This window comes from Anas platyrhynchos, chromosome 1 (genome assembly GCF_047663525.1).
Source record: "Anas platyrhynchos isolate ZD024472 breed Pekin duck chromosome 1, IASCAAS_PekinDuck_T2T, whole genome shotgun sequence".
Taxonomy (NCBI): Eukaryota; Metazoa; Chordata; class Aves; order Anseriformes; family Anatidae; genus Anas; species Anas platyrhynchos.
The window spans coordinates 181,366,413-181,379,432 of NC_092587.1; the positions used below are offsets into that span (position 1 = coordinate 181,366,413).

The following is a 13,020-nucleotide window of genomic DNA, read 5'->3' on the forward strand; positions in this document are numbered from 1 at the left end:
CTCACCACCCTTCCATTGAAGAATTTTTTCCTATTTTCAATTTAAACCTTCTCTGGTGCAACTTGAAACCATTTCCTCTTGTCCTTTTGGTTGTTGCTTGGGAGAAGAGACTGACCCCCACCACATTACAACCTTCTTTGAGGTAGTTGTAGTGAATGATAAGGTCTCCTTATCATTTCTTTATCATTTGTGACCTGCTGGACACACTATTTCTTATACAAGCCAGCATGCCATAGGCCTTCTTCGCCACCTGAACACACTGCTGGCTCATATTCAGCCAGCTATTGATCAATACTCCCAGGACCCTTTCTGCCAAACAGCTTTCTAGACACTCTTCCCCCAGCCTGTAGCATTGCATGGGGTTGTTGTGCCCCAAGTGCAGAACCTGGCACTTGGCCTTGTTGAACCTGATGCAGTTGGCCTTGGCCCATTGGTCCAGCCTATCCAGAGCCCTCTGCAGAGCCCTCCTTGAGCACATCAACACTCGTGCCTAACTTGGCATTATTTGTGAACTTATTGAAGGTGCAGTTGACCACCTTGTCCAGCTCATCGATAACGATTTCCAAGAGAACTGGCCCCAGAACTGGGCCTGGGAGATACCCTTGTGACTGGCCACCAACTGGATTTAATCCTATTTACCACAATTCTTTGGGCCCAGTCCCCCAGCCAGTTTCTTACGAGTGAGGACACTGGGGGAAAAGGTGTTCTCTTCAGACAATGTAAAAGAAGGAGATGAACCCAGCTTCCCTATGATCTGAACGTGAACTTCCAATAACTGACCTCTTTGAAAGCAGCGGGCATACGGGAGGGAGAGATGTAGAGGGTTGTTGCTGTTGTTTTCTGTACAGTAAACTTAAAAAAAAAATGTTTGATGAGAAAATGCAAAAATTATGAAGCTCTGTGAGACAATAGGGCCATGTCCATCACTAATTATAACTATAGAACAGACAGCTGTAAGTATAGCTGAAATCCCTCTGATGCAGGCTGTTCACCAGCTGAATCATCACAGCAACAAGAATTACAGCTTCTTGGAAACAGTGAACGGCTGTGGTTGACCAGCCAGATTCAGTCTACATATCTGGGCATCTCATAAAACTATGAAGTTCTTAAGCCATACTCAGGTGTAACAGCTGACACAATAGAGCTGTCTACATTATGAATATTTTGCAGTTTCTAGGCCCAGCTATGCACTCAAGCTCCAAAATGGGCAAAGATTGGCGTATGCGCTATGACTTCTGCATGAGAAAAGTTTATCTGTACATGTGTGAGAGCCATTCACTCCATCATTCAGTTCTACACACTGTCTGGGCAGATGTAAAGCAGACACTGTTAAGTGGATTTTCTCCAATAAAGAGATTAAGTCGTTAAAGAAAAAATGGGCACATTTTCATGATCTCAGAATTTGTCCTGGAGAAGTGCACTGTTTTCTGATTCTGAACAACTTATTATCATCACCCATATCACCCACAGCTCAGCCTTGTGTTCCCAGAACTCTTTCAGTTGTCCCAACAAACTGTACCAAAAAACAATTGTCCCAACAAACTGTACCAAAAATTAAATTTAGAAACTTTATACCTTTACAAAGGGAAATGAAGGGTTATCACTGCCTTTTGTTTGAAGACGTCAGCTGACAGCTCTCTGACTCCAGCTCACTGGAATTTCTGCCTCAGATCTACAAGATAAGCTTTTTTGGGAACTATTTCTCTTCACTGAGTCTTGCATTATGAACTCTGATATCTTTTTTTTTTTTTTTTTTTTTTTTTTTATGATCAGCAGTGGGGAAAAATGCACTTGACTCCATTTCAGGTTCATTTTCCTACATCAGCTAAATAGATGTATGAATGCCAGGTTGTCTGTGATGCAGAAGGCAGATCTGAAAACATTTTTTTCCTGAAATTTCTATATGCTAACTTTGCTATTAGGAAGCTGTAATCAGCAGTGGCATACTGTGGTGTTTTCCAGTAGGAAAAACAATAGTGAGCATCCAAAGGCTGAGTCAGTGCTACAGGGTAAAAAACAAATGATAGACAGAATATAGGTGTCATGTTAAAGCCAGCATTTTTCAAGGATCAGGCATAAGATCTGCATAAAAAAGCATCAATCAAGAGCTAAAAGGAATCAAGGAGGTATAAATGTGTCACCAACAATCTGCTCTGTGTGTATATATATGTATAGTATATATAGATTATATAAAGATAAATATATATAAAGAACATATATATATACATACACAGTGTATTGTTGGATTATATATGTAATGTTAGATTTAATAAATATACATTAAGAAAAAAGCGCTTGAAAAATTACATGTAAGTAGAACTTGTAAAGAAAGGTTTCAGGGTCAGAATAATTTACAGCAGCACCCAGTGAAAAGATTTATGTGGCTCACACACAAAAAATCTCAGTAGAGATACCTTTGTCATGATTGCTTGGGAGTACCATCTACAGTGCTACTTACAGAAAAGCTATCATGGGAAATAAGAGGGTCTGCATGGAAGTGAGGAGCCTTTGAAGAGAGATGATGAATTTTATTCTCCTTGACTGTCAGTTCTGTTTCTAGCATCCTTTTTTGTACCGGGACAGATGAAGAGGTGGGCAGTGGAGCCAAGCGGAGCTTTTTCAAAGAACAGTATCTTTCTCCGCAGGCTGCCCAGCCACGTTGATGGCATGATCTTTAGCCACAACTACCACTGGCTTCCTCAGTACAGGAAGGACAGTATGCTCACACATGATTTACTAGCACTTCAACATGCTATTAATCAGACAGAGATCTGCCTTTTCAGATTTCAGCACATTTTTATTTTGTCATTTTGACATATCCCAGGTACGCAGCATTCTCTTTAGCTTTTATTACAAAGTATCTCCTACACTCAAAACTCTGAAATAACAGTGTGTGCTGCTCTTTAAGCTATATATAGCAGTTCTGCCAACTTTTTCAGCTCACCTTTGCAAAAGCCAGAATGATAATTCAATTCCGTTGATCAGGCTGAAGTTTTTCTGACTACCCTTTGGGTGTCTCAAAGTTACTCCTGTTGGTCATCTGAAATCTATTGATATTTCTAAAGAGAAGAGATGTAAGAAAAGAAACCCCAAGCCCGCTGGAATAAATTGTACTGTTTTCCTCAAATTTTATTTTACTTTGTGTCTGATCAGTCACCAAAAAGTTTTTGTCTATAATTTCAAGAATTTCAGAGAATAAAATTGAAAGGACTTGCCAGACATACCTTCAGTATTTTTTGCACACCTAATGTTTATCTAAATAGCTACTTTTTTTTTTCTTTTTTTTTTTTTCCCTAGCTATCCTGATTTTCTTGCCATTTTTTCAAGCAATCTACATTACAGTGATAAGCATTTGTCAGAGAAAATCTTCTTTCCCATTCTCTTAGCCTTCTTTCTCCAAGTGGAAAATGATGCAAGTCCTCAGTCAATACAACTGTTTTGTATTTTCCTTGAAATGTGTCTTACTAAAAACTAGGGCAAAAAAAAAAAAAAAACACCTTCCACCTGGAATGGAAATCACTAATCTGGAACACATATGCTGTATAACCAAAGACCACCATCTCACAGGGAAACCTTTCTGAAGACACAGATAAGTTCTTTCCCCTGTACCACTGTAATGTTTCAATTCCAGATGAGGAATATTTTTTATGACTTCAGATAATCATTACATTTTCTGGACCTTTGTCACCAAGCAGTTTGAGGTCAAAGATAGATGTGAAATTTGAATTCATATTTTATAAAGGACATAATTTTGATAAATCACATCAAAAGAAATAATTTAACTTTTTATTTATTTATTTATTTTACTGCTAAAAAGATTTTTCATCCAAAAAAAGTACAAATTACTAGCAATGCCATATACAGGAAGACCAAAATGATCGTCAATGCCAGTGAAGTGCTGTTAAAGCTTCCTAAAACGTATTAGCGCCCCCCTTTGGGAAGTGATAAAACATTTCTTTTTCTTTCACCATCTCATACAATATCTCCATCACAAAACTGTTTCTTCCCTTGTTGCTATTTTTCAATCAGATTTAACTTTTAACCCTTTGTCAGCCATACTTTTCAACAATTCTTCATGCACACAGCACAGCAGTTCCTTGATACAAATTGTGAACAGTGACAGGTTAGACTATGACCAAGTAGAGAAAAGCCAGCTAATTGTAAACTAAATAAAGAAGAGATGAGTGTCAATATAATTTTATGTATAGGGAGTAATTTGATTTTCAGACATATTTATTTAAAGATTCATTCCGCTTTGACAAGGAAGCAAAAGGAGATTATGATCTGGGGACTGAATCTGAGCATTTAAACCAGAGATAATGAACTGATGTGGTTAATAACTTTGATAGTCTATGTGTATGTATATTCCCTTATGCTGTGTCTATGTGTATGCAAATACACCATTAAATGCATTCTCTTTCAGCTTCTTATAGTAATGGATTACTTTTAACTGTAAAATAAAGCAGAGCAGACAGCAACTGTAGAAAGTAGCCTTCAAGGCAAGAGTTAGCATTTGTTTTATTTATAGGAGTTTAAGAGGGTTACCTGAACTGAAATGTGTTTCACTTACACCTTAAGGTGTTCTTTTTCCTTCACCTGTGAGTCAGAGCAGTTGTGGAAAGCTCTTGTACAGCCTCAGATTTCCCTAATGCTCTCTCAGCAGGAATGAAATACCTCCATCGTGTGGTCAACTGCAAAAAAATCCGAAAATTAAATCTGCTTTAAAATAGGTGGTGGGAGGGTATTACCTTACCCATAGCTACCTTGTCCCCTTCAGCCCCAGTAGTGGACTAAGTCTCCCATCCCTCCCTCCTTAAATATGAGTAATCGCATCCATCTTGCCTTTGGATGTGATATAAGATGCAGAAACACCATCTGGAAAAAACTTTGAAAGCAAAATGTTTATGTACAAACTCATGGTATCTGGGCAGTTTGGAAATCATGGCTTTCCCTTTTACATGTATATTCTCTTTTGCCGACCCTAACCACACAGGTACTACATCTCTCAAATTAATTACAGGAAGAAATCAATAATAAAATGGAAACTATTCCCAAACAGGGAAATTGTTAATCATAAATAAATTGCCAATCAGTTTCAAGTAACAGAAGATGACAAAATACCTTGTTGTGCCTGGCTCATTATGCAACTGAGATCAATTTTATTGAGTCTCATGGATGCCATTTTATCCTGTTTTAAGATACTCTAAGTGTTCTGTTTTGTAGAAATATGGTTAGTGGTCAGACACCTACTTTTCTCACCAGCAGCAGATATAAGAAACCAATTAAAGCTATATGACTCTCTTCCACCAGTTGGGGATAATTAAGGTAGAAAATAAAAAGAAATGTTACTCAGTATGTTGAGGACAACAGTAATTCAAGGCTCTTTTACACCGTCTTCTTCTGGACTCCCCCTAGATATAGCAGCATAATCTAATGCAATATTTTCTTGAAGCCTATACTCTATTTTCATTCTGCCAAGCTTCTTTTTGCTGTTCCTCCTCATAATTGCTATCCCTTATACCCTCCTTCCTTATTAACACAGAACTCTCTATCACAAAGCTAAGTTTCTGTCTTTCATACTTCTCTATGTATCAAGTGGCTTTTTAACAAAGAACTAAGCAGGGAATTTTCTTTTAAAAATGGTTTTATATTGCAGGCTGTGGATAGCTCTATCTTAAATGAGATGTAAGGTAACACCTTGTATATGTCAAGCTCTTCTCAGTTCAGTAAAATATCCTTCAATTTGTACAAATGAGTGACACAATCACATCTTCTATCTCAGATCTGTGACTTCAAAGCTTTGCAAGCAGAGACCTCGCTGCTCCACCACATCAACACCAATGCCAATTCTAGCAGCACACAAGAAAATGTAGAAAATCAACTTTGCCTCTCCAGTGATGACATACTCCCTTCTGTAAAGCTAATGACAAGATTCACTCTAATGTTGCAGTTTTTCAGCAGACATTGAACCATTGAACCATCTCTCAGGTTGTTAGATACCCAACAGACTGCACAAACCTGCTATTTTGCCATGATATATTTTTCTACCAGATAGAGATTCATGTTTGTTTGTGTTTTTTTTTTGTTTTGTTTGTTTGTTTGTTTTCTTTTTATTTTTTTTTTTTTTTTTCTTCCAGAGGCGTGCAGCTGACAATCTGAGAAGACATCATCAGTACCAGGTAAAGGTCCATGTGTATTTTTTTGTAATTGTTTTTCTATAGCTGTGAAAAAGTGTCAGGAGGAGGGAAAAATTTCACAAGAAAGCAGAGAAAAATACCAAAGGAAAAAAAATAAAAAAAAAGAGAGAGAGAGGAAGGAAGGAAGGAAGGAAGGAAGGAAGGAAGGAAGGAAGGAAGGAAGGAAGGAAGGAAGGAAGGAAGGAAGGAAGGAAGGAAGGAAGGAAGGAAGGAAGGAAAAAGAAAGAAAGAAAGAAAGAAAGAAAGAAAGAAAGAAAGAAAGAAAGAAAGAAAGAAAGAAAGAAAGAAAGAAAGAAAGAAAGAAAGAAAGAAAGAAAGAAAGAAAGAAAGAAAGAAAGAAAGAAAGAAAGAAAGAAAGAAAGAAAGAAAGAAAGAAAGAAAGAAAGAAAGAAAGAAAGAAAGAAAGAAAGAAAGAAAGAAAGAAAGAAAGAAAGAAAGAAAGAAAGAAAGAAAGAAAGAAAGAAAGAAAGAAAGAAAGAAAGAAAGAAAGAAAGAAAGAAAGAAAGAGGTGCAAAATGGTATTTCCTAATGCCACAGTATGCTGACTAGTATTTTATCCACTGTAACATAGAATCACTGAATCATTAAGGTTGGAAAAGACCTCCAAAATCATCTGGTCCAACCATCCCCTTACTACCAATGTCACCGACTAAACCATGTCCCTAAGCACCACGTCCAACCTTTCCTTGAACACCCTTAGGGATGGTGACGCTACCACCTCCCTGGGCAACGCATCCCAATGCCTGACTACTCTTTCTGAGAAGAAATATTTCCTCATTTGCAACCTGAACCTCCCCTGGTTCAACTTCACTCTAGTCCTATCACTGGTTATCTGCAAGAAGAGGCTGACCCCCAGCTTTCCACACCTTCCTTTCAGGAAGTTGTAGAGAGCAATAAGGTCTCCCCTGAGCTTACTCTTCTCTGGACTAAACAACCCCAGTTCCATCATCTGCTCCTCATAGCACTTGTGCTCTGGGCCCTTCACCAGCTTTGTAGTCCTTCTCTGGACATGCTCCAGCGCCTTGATGTCCTTCTTGTAGTGAGGGGCCCAAAACTGAACACAGCACTTAAGGTACGGCCTCACCAGAGCAGAGCACAGGGGGACAAACACTTCCCTGGTCCTGCTGGCCACACTACTCCTGACACAAGCCAGGATGCCTGTGGCCTTCTTACCCACCTGGGCACACTGCTGGCTCATGTTCAGTTGAGCATTGACCAAAACTCCAAAACATTTTCCTCTGCACAGTCTTCTAGCCACTCTGCCCCAAGCCTGTAGCATTTCATGGTGTTGTGACCAAAGTGTAGGACATGGCAATTAGCTATGTTGAACCTCATCCTGTTGGGCTCTGCCCATTGATTGAACTTGTCCAGGTCCCTCTGCAAGGTCTTCCTACCCTCCGGCAGATTGACACTTCCCTTTAAAAAAAACAAAACAAAACAAAACAGAACAGAACAGAACAGAACAAAACAAAACAAAACAAAAAGACAGTTCCACCTCCCTTCTGGGATTAACCAAGTCCATATGCGCAGCTAACTGACATGCTCCATCAGAGTCAGCTCTCCATCTCTCTCTGTCCCCAGTTCTGTTCTCCCATAGACACCTCCTTATTCCTTAATAATCCCTTTCCCTAGATGCCCTGTAAACTGTTCTCCATCCTTCCTGCTTCAGAGTCTGGATTTTTTGAGATTATTGTAGCATAAGGAATTTTCAGATTTATTTTCAATTTTCATTCTGTTACAAGGGGTGCAAGTTCACCAAGATGTGGGCTGTACACTTGTAAATTTGGTAATGAATAGATTCCATATGGGAAATGACTGAGTAAACCAGGACTTTCCAACCTGAAAAAGAGACAGCTGTAGAGAGTACAACAGGGATCTATAAAATCATGGAGAAGATGAACACAGAGCAGCTTTTTACCATCTATCCTCAAACTAAATACCAGACAAGTACTAGGCTTCATTAATAAGGCTGTAGGCAGCACTTTGAGATAAGTGATTATTCTCCTCCAGCCCACACTTGTAAGTCTGTATCTGGAGCACTGTGTCCTGTTTTGGGCCCCCTGCTGCAAGAAAGATGCATCAAACTGGAAGGAAATCAGCAAAGGGCCACCAACAAGGTTAGAGGGCTGACCTAAAAGGAGAAGCTGGGATCCATGTTTTTTTTAGCCTGGAGTAGGTTAAGGGGGGGGGAGGGGGACAGGCAGAGGTATGCTTATTGCTATCTTCGATATCACAATGTTGGTTAGAGAGAAATGGAAGCCAGTATCACGATGTGGGTGGTAAAGAACTGGAAAAAAAATTGCTCAGGGAGGCTGCAGCATCTCTAGCCTGGGAGTTGTTCAGCACTTAACTGGACCCGAGCAACCTGATACAACTTCAGAGATAGCCCTGCTTGGAATGGGGCAGCTGGATCAGGCTGCCTCCAGACATTTATTCCAACCTAAATAAATTTAAAATTCTTAGAAGTAGAAGGCAACACTGGATATTATCAGAGAGAAGATTAAAAATAAGCAAAACCCCACAAGGATTATTCTATCTATACCTTGGTTTATATCTAGGCTTTAGTCTATCTATACTGTGGAATTCATCAGGAGAGAATTTGTGGATGGTGAAAGTTTACATGAGTTCAAAACCCATGGGGAAAACCTCTCACGGACCATTAAACGTAAAGCTAACATTTCTGATTCAAGAAGTCCCTGAATCTCAGATTGCAGGAAGCTTGAGAGAGTATAGCTGTAAAAAAACATTATACAATTGCCCTAGACTTGTACTTCTCATGAGGCATCAGCAACTGCTCACTGTCAGAGAAGACGTTACTAGCATGAGGCATACCTTTGATCAAAGCCAAAGCAGCCACTCTTAGGATAATTAATTATCACCACTTTCCATTGAAAAGCAGGACAAATTTTTAACCATATCAAAGGTTTATACTTTTTTTGTCGTGTTCCTTAAACACAAGAAGACACAGTGAGTGTAGATTTAGTAACTATTACCAAGAAAACTAACACAATATTTTACATTTTTAGGAAGTTATGAGAAACCTGGTTAAGAGATATGTTGCAGCAATGATAAGAGATGCCAAAACTGAGGAAGGACTGACAGAAGAAAATTTTAAGGTATGTACTTAATTTAATGTTGATGCATGTTTTGCACTTGCAGCCCCAAAAGCTAACTGTATCCTGGAATGCATCAAAGAAGCATAACCAGCATGGCAAGGGATGTGATCGTTCCCTTCCACTCTGCTCTTGTGAGATTCCACCCGGAGCACTGCGTGTGTGTGCACTGCGTGCTTGCAGTCCAGAAGGCCAACTGCATCCCAGGCTGCATCAACAGAGGAGTGGCCAGCAAGTGGAGGGAGGGGACTGTCCCTCTCTACTCTGCTCTTGTGAGGCCCCACTTGGAGTATTGCATCCTATTCTGGGGCCCCCAGTACAGAGAAGGGTGTAGATATGCTAGAACAGGTCCAGAGGAGGACCACAAAGATCAGTGGCCTGGAGCACCTCTCCTATGAAGAAAGGTTGAGAGAGCTGGGGATGTTCAGGCTTAATAGATGGAAAACTTAAATAAGGAGTTAACTATTAAAATCTGTTTTATCTGAAAGATTAAATGAACAGGTACATATGTACCACAACTTTTACATTAATCACTGTGTATTTCTAGCATCAAACATTTTGTTACTATTAGTGCCTCTACCTTCAAATATCCAAAATTGTATCCATCAGTCTCAGCTTTGGCAAGAAAAAGATACAGTTGGAGCCTGAGCTAGCTGCTCTAATATTCCTCTACAAAAAATGAGGAGAAATAGGCATTTTGTAAAGGCAAGGAGTTTTCACCTGATACAGGTCTTTAAAAAATAGAGGATGCACTGGCAGAAAGTAGTCTGCAATGATTAGCTCTTGACTTATCTGCTAGCTGCCCAACATTTAGGAGAAACACACAAAGTCCTACCTGCAGTTCCTGCATGCTACTCATAGGGAAACAAACACACATGTCCCCCATAAGATCCTAACGGAGAAGCTGTAGAAGTATGGGTTCTATGAGCAAAGAGCAAGGTGGATAAAAAAAATGGGTGAACTGCTAGACCCAGAAGGAAGTCATCAATGCACAAAGTCTGATTGGAGGCCAGTAATGAGTGGAGTTCCTCAGGGGTCAATACTGGTTCTAGTCCTGTTTAATAGCTTCATTAAAAAATCTAGACAATGGGGTAGAATGCACCCTCAAGAAATTAAGATGATATGAAACTGGGGGGAATGGCTGATAACCAAAGGATAATGCTGCTATTCATAGGGACCTTGACAGACTTGACAGGAACCCCATGAAGTTCAACAAGGAGAAGTACAGAGTCCTGCACCTGTGGAGGAATGACCCCAGTCACCAGCTGGGAGCTACCCAGATAGAAAGGAGCTCTGCTGAAAAGGAGCTGGGGGTCCTGGTGGACACAGAGTTGAATATGAGTTGGCAACATGCCCTTTCCACTAAGAAAGCCATTGGTCTCCTGGGCTGCCTTATGAGAAGTATTGCCAGCATGTACAGAGAGGTGATTCTTCCTCTCTGCTCAGCACTGTTGAGGCTGCACTTGGAGTTCTGGGTCCAGTTCTGGGCCCCCCAGTACAAGGGAGACCTGGACATACTGGAGAGAGTCCAACAGAGGTCCACCCAGATTCTCAAGGGACGGGAGCACCTCTCTGAAGAGGAGAGGCTGAGAAAGCTGAGACCTTCAGCCTGGAGGAGTCTAGGAGGGATCTCATCAATGTCTATAAATCCCTGAAGGAAAGGTGCAAAGAGGTTGGAGCCAGGCTCTTTCCAGTGGTGACCAGTGCGAGGACAAGAGGCAATAGGCACAAAATGGCACACAGGAGGCTCCCTCTGAACATCAAGAAGCTCTTCTGTGCTGTGCAGGTGGATAAGCACTGTCCCAGGTTGCTTAGACAAGTTGTGGAATCTCCCTCCTTGGAGATTTTCAAAAGCCACCTGGACATGGATCTGGGCAACCTGCTATGGGTGTCCCTGCTTGAGCAGGGGGGTTGATCCAGATGATTTCCGGAGGTCCCTTCCAATCTAAACCATTCAGTGATTCTTTATGCTTCTTTGTGTGTGTCTGTATATTGGGGATAGTGTTAACATCTGGTCATAAGGCCATTATGATGATGGGACAACACTGTCCTGCAGGTGTTTAAGTTATCCTTGCTCCTTCCTCCACCACTGTTGATGATTTCTGTGCTAGGCCAAAGTACATTTCCTTTGAAAATTCCCCTGATAACATTGATTATCACTATTTTGCCTCACCTGGAAGATCCATTAGACAGAGTATGCAAAGCACCTTGAAGATCTCAGGTATTGTCCAGATGATGAGGCTTCTTATTTATCCCTACCATAACTAACTTCTTTATACCTACCATAACTGACTTCTTTTTTCTTTTTTTTTTTCTTTTTATTTATTTATTTTTTTAATTACAACATGAAAAGTTAAATTAGTGTTCATCCTTTGATGTTTCATCTTTCTTCCTCATTTTTAGGAGTTAAAACAAGATATTTCCAGCTTTCGTTTTGAAGTTCTGGGTCTACTAAAAGGAAGCAAGCTTTCTAATTTGCAGACTCCAAAAATGAACAAAGATGCAGCATCTCTGTCAGAAACTGAAGAAAAGAGTGAGAGTGAGGGAAACAAGAAAGGAAAGAAAAAGGCCTTTAGCCTTTTTGACATAACTACAATGATTCACCCAAGATCAGCCACTATTGCCTCTGAAGCACATAATGTAAGCAATGGCTCAGCAATGATGGTATCAGAGTCCTCTAAAGAGAAACAAAAACGTGTGAATTTTGTAACAGACATAAAAAATTTTGGGTTATTTCACAGACGGTCAAAAACAAACTCTGTGGAGCAAAGTACAAATAAAATATACACCGTTTCTGAAGAAGTTTCCCGTCAACAAGCAGAAGAACAATGTGAGAAAGCTGATGAACTGGAAGAGGGAGAGCTGACCATGAACAGTGAAGTAAACACCCAAAGTCCTGATGAAAAGTGCATGTTAGCTGAGTCACAAAATAACAGCGACACTTCAGATTCGCAGGATGAGGGAAGTATTTGTGCTTTAGAAACAGAGAAAATGGAGTTACACAACTCTGAACCAGCCACACCACAGGATCAGCAGGACAAGGAGTTGGACATTAGCATTGACTGTGATGGGAAACACGAAACAATTGATCAGGGTGACTATGTGATAACAAGGTTGTGATGCTTACAGGAAGAAGCATTTACAAATATATATATTTTGCATAGTGCTTTTGGGGGGCAATGTTTTAAGAACATATTAGCAAATGCAGAATTACACTTTATAGTACTCAACTGTGGCACATGATCTTGTAACATAATAGTCAAGAGAAAGATAATAAAGGGACCTTCTGTTTTGTAGCCTGCTTTAGCTTTCACAATTTGTTTTACATTTTTTAATAAATGGAAGCATCTTGTATTCTTGTACTGTTGCAATAACCCACAGAAACTTTTTAGCTATCTTTTTCAATTACAACAAATGCAATTTCTCTCATATGATAGTTGACTCCTATGATAAATATTTTTCTATGCAAATAAAAAGTAGCTTAAGAGACTTGTAAGCCTTTATTTAACTTTGTAGGTTCTTAAAAGATTCTGAACAACATCATTATCATAAGTGGTTCCTGTCAACATAATTCATGTCAAGCTATTAGAATCATTTATTTAAATTGCTAGAAAGTTGATTTGCTTCAAAATCTATGAAGAAACAAAATATAAAGTATATTCTTTTATTTATTGAAGGAATACGAATACCTGTAAATTATGAATGATCAG

The 13,020-nt window shown here is 39.6% G+C and overlaps 1 protein-coding gene across 4 annotated transcripts in view; it reads left to right on the forward strand.

Moving 5' to 3' along the window:
- TRPC4 (transient receptor potential cation channel subfamily C member 4) overlaps positions 1-12,799 on the forward strand; it is a 161,806-nt gene extending 149,007 nt beyond the window's left edge. For 3 of the 4 annotated variants that reach the window (XM_005018338.6, XM_038174295.2, XM_038174296.2), the window contains 3 exons: positions 6,138-6,179; positions 9,224-9,313; positions 11,714-12,799. In XM_005018338.6, coding sequence (XP_005018395.2) covers positions 6,138-6,179; positions 9,224-9,313; positions 11,714-12,430 — 849 coding nt within the window. In that variant the 3' untranslated portion in view covers positions 12,431-12,799. The remainder of the gene's footprint in view (positions 1-6,137; positions 6,180-9,223; positions 9,314-11,713) is intronic. The other variant, XM_027470735.3, reaches the window with a different exon arrangement.
- The last annotated feature ends 221 nt before the right edge of the window (positions 12,800-13,020 follow it).